Source organism: Sinocyclocheilus rhinocerous, unplaced genomic scaffold (assembly GCF_001515625.1).
Source record: "Sinocyclocheilus rhinocerous isolate Xijiao unplaced genomic scaffold, SAMN03320098_v1.1 scaffold2017, whole genome shotgun sequence".
Lineage (NCBI taxonomy): Eukaryota > Metazoa > Chordata > Actinopteri > Cypriniformes > Cyprinidae > Sinocyclocheilus > Sinocyclocheilus rhinocerous.
The window spans coordinates 139,571-148,233 of record NW_015655609.1 but is presented as its reverse complement, the minus strand read 5'-3'; the positions used below and the strand labels follow the sequence as shown (position 1 = coordinate 148,233).

At 36.3% G+C, this 8,663-nt stretch overlaps 1 protein-coding gene across 2 annotated transcripts in view; it reads left to right on the top strand.

The window, feature by feature from the left end:
- Window positions 1-8,429, top strand: part of LOC107718808 (beta-catenin-interacting protein 1) — a 24,884-nt gene extending 16,455 nt beyond the window's left edge. For both annotated transcript variants that reach the window (XM_016526032.1, XM_016526031.1), the window contains exon 4: window positions 6,542-8,429. In XM_016526032.1, coding sequence (XP_016381518.1) covers window positions 6,542-6,600 — 59 coding nt within the window. In that variant the 3' untranslated portion in view covers window positions 6,601-8,429. The remainder of the gene's footprint in view (window positions 1-6,541) is intronic.
- The last annotated feature ends 234 nt before the right edge of the window (window positions 8,430-8,663 follow it).

Sequence of the window (8,663 nt, the reverse complement as noted above, 5' to 3'; positions counted from 1 at the left end):
TGGTCATATGATTATGGATTGCGATGAGTGTGTTGTTGTTAGAGGTTGAACAGGGCAGTATTGGAGATGCAGACAGCTGCTGTTTGTTCATAGATGTTTGCTGCGTGCCGGATTGTGATGCAATCTGATTCTGAGCTGTTGCTAGGCGACGACTCATGGGGGCTCTGACGTCTGCAGCGCATTGGCTTGTGCTCCTGTGACACAGCGTGCGTCGCAGGGAGTGGCTCCACCATAATGAAGGCAGCCGGAAGATGGAGAGGGACATTTTCATCCACGGTCTCTCCATCCTCCCTTTCACACACATTCAGTTTAACTGTAAGGATTTTGAGAGCAGCCTGTTGGTGATTATAAAGCCTTGTCCTTGTCTTTGACCCCTCCTTAGCATGATCGGACTGTTACGCAAGCATTATGCAACCCTAAGATGATGCAGGATCAAAGACATGCTGTTGATGGTTTAGTAGCCAAGTCTCATGGCGTATACCCACTTTATCAGTCGGAATTGCGTATACCCACTTCTAAATCCCCTCTGATGTGCATCATTCAGTAGTGTCCTGCATTAGCCAAAATCATGACAGTCCAGCATGTGAGTAGCTAATGCAGTCGCATGTGAATAAATGCAAATATTCCCTAAAAACACCCAGTAAAGACAGTGATGCGGTCAGGACCGAGGCGTAAACACTCTCATGCAGTGTGTTTCATTCATACACAAAGCCGAAGGAGGATCTCGTGCAGAAAGTCCAAAACAGCCTCATAGAAGTATTAACTTATGCCAGGAAATCCCTAATATGGATAAAGGCATCCAGCTATCACTGTGGCTAAAGCAATCTCTGCTGTAGCTAAGTTGAATAAAAAGAAACGTTTTGACTGATGAAACGTGAAGACAATAAACACACGATTGCGACCATATATAGTTTGTGTGTTTTTCAAGTAATCTCCAGGTAATAAAAAAGCATCTGAATAATGCAGTGCTAATTGACATAGCATTAATTACAGTTGGCTATAGAAACTAAAAAAAATATGAAAAATAAAAATGGATCATAAAATGGTCATTAGGAAGATATAGAAAAAAATGATAGAATACAAATTATTGGTTATTGTCCAGCAGTGTATTTGATTTCTCAGCCAATTAAAAGTAAGAGATAATAAATAATAATAATAATAATAATAAACTGTCAATTAGACCAAAAAAAAGAAGGTATTATTATATTTGATATTTCTGTTCTGGCCAGAGGAGAACTTGCCCCCCGACTGAGCCTGGTTTCTCCCATGGTTTTTTCTCCATTCTGTCACCGATGGAGTTTTGGTTCCTTGCCGCTGTCACCTCTGGCTTGCTTAGTTGGGGACACTTAATATCCAGCGATATTGTCGACTTGATTGCACATATACTATTTAAACTGAACTGTGCTGGATGATGATGACATGACTGAATTCAATGATGAACTGCCTTTAACTGAAAATTGAGTGTTTACTTTTGTCATTTTGCATTTGACACACTATTTTCCTATTTAATACTGTAAAGTTGCTTTGACACAATCTGTATTGTAAGCGCTATATAAATAAAGGTGACTTGACTTGACTTGACTGTCCCCCTCACTTCTGAAATGATGGCTATGCTCCTGGGTCAGGGTTCGAAATTACCATTTGCCCATCACCGTATATCATGGGTCAACAGTCAGTCACACATAGGAGTAGAGCTGCACAATTCTGGATAAATTGAGAATCACAATTCTTTTTTTTTTTTTTTCAAATAGAGATCATGATTCTCCCACGATTTTGAACAGACAGCTAAACAAAATAGCATGTAATTTACTAGAGGAGGTTCTGACAAAGTTAATTGCAGTCTATTTATTTATTTTTTTTTTTAATTTGAATTATTTATTGCTAAATCTGCACCTCTTCTGTGGCTAATATTAATTTCATAATGATCCTAACTACGTGAAGTCAAGCAGCAGAAGTTAAGTGACTGTGTAAAAACTACTGGCCCATTTTGGGGTGAACTAAATATTTTGGGGTGAACTAGTTTTACATGTTACTCTTTATAACACAGGGTGTTCATCCTTTACTGGGCTGCTTAAAAAAATGGGGGAATAAATGAAGAGTATACCCACTTCTCAAGGCACCACTACACCACTGGCGTCATGTTTACTGTCTATACAGTGGAGTTTAATTTGGATGTATTTTTTTCTTTTTCAGGTTATTCAGAGATATTTCCCAAAAAGTATAAAAATGTGATTCTATGGCGCTTTTATTTTATTCTGCTGTAAGCTAAATCATCAGAAAGACTGAAATTAGACCCATTTTCAGTAGAATCAGACAGCATACAGCTTGTGAACAGGGTGTGAACCTTAAGTGTTTTCAGTAAGGTGCTAAAACTCTCGTCTGAAGCTGAACTTCACTGTCTCTGTATGCTAATGTTTCTGTTTACTTTTAATCAGAAAGGAGTAATAAAGATTAGAATAAAGACTGTTCTTCTTTTGAGTGTTAATATTATAGGCAAATAAACACATAAGAGATGTTGTTGTCTTATAATGCCTAGTTTAAAGGATTATTTATGTATGTATTGTATTTATTTATTTACTTATGGTTAAATATTTTTGTAATCCAAAAATCTGGGAAAATTTCTAGAATATTGAATATTTCAAAACAAAGAAATTGCATCAAGGTCAAATGGCAGCATATTTAATACTAAGATGTTTATGTAAGATATTTTCAATTCTATTTTTCAGTCTAAATGTTTTGGTTATAATATCATCTTCATTTTCATTAGCGACTTTATAAGTCGCTTTTCATTTTACCAACTATATTTGACAAATCTCCCTAAATATAGATCATTCAAATTCCGTTGTGTATAAATGTTCAACAGTCCCACAAATTGGCAAAATTATGATGGATTTTCCTTGATTTGGAAGTTTCTTGTTCTTTTTGTTCTTGACCTTTACTGCATTTGTTTATAATTTGAAGGGTTTTTGGTTTTCAGTGCAGTACTTTTTAGTAAATATTTAAGTAGGGTTAAGTTTTGGATAAAATATCCTAATATTGCCAAATTCTACAGGAAAGTAAGGAGCATCATCAAAATACACTGGCCTTCGGTGAAATACAAAGGGCACCTTTTATGTTGAGTGCGTGTCTTTTGTCTTTTGACAGTTAGACAGAGTATCTTAAACTCCTGGAAAATTAAACTGGTCATTTCATGTAGAGGAAGTGGTGTGTCTGAGTTTGTGGGTTAGAGCAATGGTAACTGCTAACCCCTTTGTAGTGTTTTTTTTTTTCACGGCACCCCAGCCCAATTAAACTAAACGCACATGTGTACAGTATATATGAAATTAAATCCAGATGAGCAAACAACAAATGAAGCATAATCAGCAGCATGCATTTATTATGAATCCATCACAACAGACATAATATGAGGTGAAACAACCCATTCAAATGAACCATCTGTCTTTTACAACTGGATGACACATGTCGTTTAAATATATATTTATATCTATATATATATATATATATATATACAGTTTAAATACATTTAAATCAGCATACACTGTGGAACCAAATAAATAAGAAACGAATGTTTAAAAAAACTTCTAATATCACCTTAGATAAATGGCAGAAGTCAACAAGCTTTTCAAAATCCAAAATATTTTTTAAAACGGGCACTTTTGCAAGTCATTTTGAAACTCTTCTGCCATCGTCTTGTCTGTCTCACTTCACTTTTCTTTGTCAGCTTCTCCTCACAGGATAAATGAAATCTGATCTGTGATGCGACTGTCATTCGGCACGCTGCATTGAGCAGCCGCGTTCAGTTTTAATTTTTAGTAAACTAATGATTTTTATTACTATAAAAAATCAAAACGACGTTGGGCAAGTGACACAACCGGTGTTGCGGCTTCCCACCGCTAAAACGGTCAACACCTTCTATTAGCAGCAACACGAATTTCGTGTCCTGTCAATCACTGCGTGAAATATAAAATTGAGCGCGCACCATTACAAAGGGCGGAACTGAGCAGAGCGGAGCGGACGGGGCGATTGTCTCCTGAGAACAGTCCAATTGGCGGTAAATGCATATTAAACTTTAAATAAGTATGAAATATATCAGTGTTATTTTTCAGTTTTATTTTTCACAATTTATTTTCGTTTGGACATGTTCATATGTTGGTGTTTTGATATAGCCTATTTTTAAAATATATGCTGTAAAAGGTTTATTTTAGGTTATTTAGCTTTCCTTCGCTTTTAAATAGCTTAAAAGCGCCGTGCGCATTTTACTTTCACTTTCAAATTAGCAGCAATTCGGCATCAGTTGCTTGAATTCAATTCAAGCAACAACAAAATACAACGTAGAACATATTATGCCTAATATAAATAAATAACAAATAACTTGCACAAAGTTTAGGTAGCTTATACAAAACTGAAGATCAGTAAACACGCGGAACTGAGCAGAGCGGAGCGGACGGGGCGATTGTCTCCTGAGAACAGTCCAATTGGCGGTAAATGCATATTAAACTTTAAATAAGTATGAAATATATCAGTGTTATTTTTCAGTTTTATTTTTCACAATTTATTTTCGTTTGGACATGTTCATATGTTGGTGTTTTGATATAGCCTATTTTTAAAATATATGCTGTAAAAGGTTATATGGTACAATAGTATTTTAGGTTATTTAAATTGGAAAAAAAGCTGAGATTCTGCGGCACCCCTAACCAGTTGTCATGGCACCCACTTTGGGAACCACTGGGTTAGAGTACATGAAAGGCAGAGGAAATTATTAACATACCAGTTTAGAATAAAAAATTAGGTCCATAACTAAGACTGGCAAACATATAAGATATTGGGCTACATCATCTAGACACATGAGCACTTCCTGTGCAGCAATTCCTACATGACTTTCAAAATAATCCAGCCAGAGCTCAAGGTTTTGCTGTTTATGCTGTGTTTACACATTTGTGGGATTGTTATTAATCCTTCTTCATCTTGGGACAGCTGGACCTACAAATCCTGTTTACCTGGTTTGCAGGGGTTTGTTTTCCTTCCCCTGGTGGCATCATTAATTCAGGATTGGAATTGATTAGCGCCTTCCCTCGCTGAGAATCTGTCCCGAACCTGACTGAAATCACAAATGCTCTCATTCCTTCTTTAAACACCCCGCAGACTTCCCGCAATCTGCCGGTGACATTTTCATGTCTTTAGAGGACATCTCTCGCAGTGTTTGTTTTCCCAGCGTCCATATTTCAGATACGGACACTGGTAGATTTGGTTTATAGAAGCTTTTAGATGCATTTCTTATCAGTGTGGCACAGAAAACCCCAAGCAGTGGTTGGTACTGGGGGTGTTGTGTCTCATGCCACATGCTACAAAGCAGATGCTGATTTGACCCTGATGTTAAGCTGTTTATGTGAACAAACTGAGGGCTATAGGTATCTGCTCTGTATTCATTATTACTATGATCTAGTTTGACTTTTATGAATGGACTCGTTATGATAGACTGTGAACACCCATCCCCACAGTTCTCCAGGTCAGAGATCAGGGCAGCGGGAGTATGAATGTGTGAAATATTGATTTGAGGAGTCAGCGGGGTCAGTGCTGTTTAAAGAAGGCTTATCTTTACATCAGACTTTAGATACCTTGGCAATATCCGAAATAGCATACTGCTAACTTACGGTATGCACTGAATACCCAGATGACCCACTTACATTGAGCAACAATTTTCCATAATACTTCTACATACGTTTAAATGTATGCATTTCAGCCGTTCATGCATTCAGTATGACTTGAACTCATGAGTTTGGGGTTGCTAGTGAGTGACATGTTTTAATGCGCTTGGCTTTATTATGTAACCAGAATGTCAGTAATTAAGACATTTTTACTTTGAGTAAAAAATACAAAATAATGAACAACAGATGTTCTACATCGTACTGTTCTAAATGTTTACCATTTCATATTGTATGCATGTTTTACATGCTATTTAAAAAAAATAATATGAAGTATTCGCTGTATACTGTGCAGTATGCAGTATGCCTCCATTCAGAACATAGCCCTATATTATTGTTGTTTTTTTATTTATCCCAGTGTTGCTGTAATTTTTCTGACTGGAGTGTTTGTAAGGCAGACAATTGTAAGGCATTGTCTGAGTTTAATTACACACCACACAGCCTGCATGCTCTTCAGCCATTATATCATTGTGTGCTGCCATTGAACGAGCTCACGTAACTTGCTCTGTTGTGAAGATTAAATTTTCCTTGCCTAATAAAGCTGTTAGGATAATAGCCTGGAGAGTGGCTGTATTTATTTTATGTGTAGTACTTTGTACAATACGAATAGTCTTGAAATAAGTAATCTTCTCCGAGCATTATTTCATTTTTGACTGAAAATGTCTGTTTGTAGTTACTTTAAAAATATATATATATATTTATAATAAAATATGTATTATTGTTATTATTATCTGTAATATTCTGTTAATAATTAAAAAAATATTTATACATTTCATATAAAATATTCATAATCACTAGTTTTAATTGTTTTTTTTTTGTGTGTTTTTTTTCCCCCGCAGGAGCTGAGGATGTGGTGATGGCCTTCTCAAGATCAGAGACTGAGGACAGGAGACAGTGACCTCTCGCCATGCCAAGTCACTACAGCTGAACACAACACAACACTGTTGACTGATGGAGAGGGCGGAGCCTGAGACGAGAGAGGGGCGGGGCTCTGCTGCATGCCAGTTGCCCCACTTCCCTTCTCTTTCCCATTCCCCTCTTCTTACTCACACTAACTGTTACACTATTGGGCCCCGCGGCCGCACTACCTGATGACTTAAAGCAAATGAGTCAGAAAGAGTCCTGGCGGGTAAATATTAGATTTGGGTATTAAATTTAGTTTTTGCATCATCCTTCCATAATGGCGTTTTATATTTGTTGCCATGAGAGACTTAATGGACCAAGAGCTTCATTTGTCTGGTCAAAAAGAATGTAAATCGCTTTATGGGTTATGTTATTACAAACAATTTTCTTTTTCGGTGTATGTAGTTTCTTGTTTTTATTGTCCACAGGATCCTGCAGGTAGATTCTTTTTTTCTTCTTCTTTTTTTTTTACTATATTATTTTCAGGGTTTTTGATTGTTTAGTAATCGTTCGCATCATAATTTCATCAAAAAAAAACATTAAAGTTGTTGCGGAGGATACTGAATTGTCAAAATGGACGAGGCGCGTACACACTCCCAGAACGATGTACACAAATGACCTGATGTTTCATGATCTCTTTTTTTCGATGTTTAGATTAGTGTGAAATTTCATAGCCTTTTTTGTACACAACGTGAGAAAAAAGTAGAAAAGTGAACGAGTCGTGCCAGCTGTGTTTTTATGTAAAATATTTCTAAAGGTATCTAATGAATGTCTTGGGTCCTTATTTATTTTTTCAATGTCTTAAAATGTAGACAGACACAGACGCCTTTTAAACTACAGTTCTGATTTGTAACCAAGTTTTAATACAAATGACTGGAGAAACTGTAATAACAACAAATTTACATGTCATATGGAAAGCCTCAGCCTTAAGCGGTGTAACAGGACGTGCCATACTCGGATGTGAGTATGTGTCAGCATATATTTGATTGAGTGGTGCTAACGAAACACGTTTTTAGTTATTCTAATTGAAGTCGAAGATGAATTTAAGCTTGTGTGAATTCAGAGGATGCTAAACGTCCTGCGATAACTTAATGAAAACCAAACCTTTTTTCTATTAGGAGTTCAATTAAATAGATTTGTGTGTTTTGGCCTCTGACCTTTTTGGTAACATTATTTCATGTTCAGTATTTAATGCGTATTCATGTTTTGTTAACTTGCTTAACATAATTATTGTATCTTAGTGTTTTGAAATGACGCATGCCTGCATTGTGGTCTCTGGTGTATGTTCAAGTAGCTCTGTAATGGTCACAAGAGCCTTGATGCTTTAAACATCAGTGTGCACCTCTTTTTAATCTGTGGATGTAAGTCCTTTAATGAAAATGGCTTTTATAGTTCTCTCTAATATCAGCAATAAGTATTTGATTGAATGTCTTCAGTCATCAAGATTACTTGTCCATGTGACAGCTGCATTATGACAGGAACATGCATCTGATTTCTTTTTAACTGTAAATCTTTATTTTGCCTATGCATTGTTTTTTTTGTTTTTTTACATCAGAAGCACACAATCGTGTCTAACACACTCATTTCAGGTTGGGTTTGTGGCCTTTGAGCTTTGCATCCATTGAATGTCACTCTGGATTCTTGTTTAATTCATTGGCTTCACTGCATGTTGTCCGTACTCGCTTGAGCTGTTAAACTATTTAATGTGAATTGCATTTTTATTGTTTTAAATTCAATTGAATGGTTGTTTTATGCCGTATGGCTGTGTCGAACTCGTCCCTTGACTTAAATGCGTCCGAAATATATATCACATGAACCATTAAAGGAGTTGAAAACTGCCTGTTGTATTGAATGTTTTTGTTTCAATTGGCATTTATTCTGAAATCATAAAGTATGAAGGACTGCGGTGTGTTTTGAATCTTCTGCGTGTGAGATAAGAACTACTGTAAGCTGGAGGAAGATCTCATAATAAGGGCATATTTTGCTTCTCTTTATGGGAGTATCTGGAATCTGCTCGAGTTCTGATAAGATACCAGCATAAGAAAAACATAAGCAAGG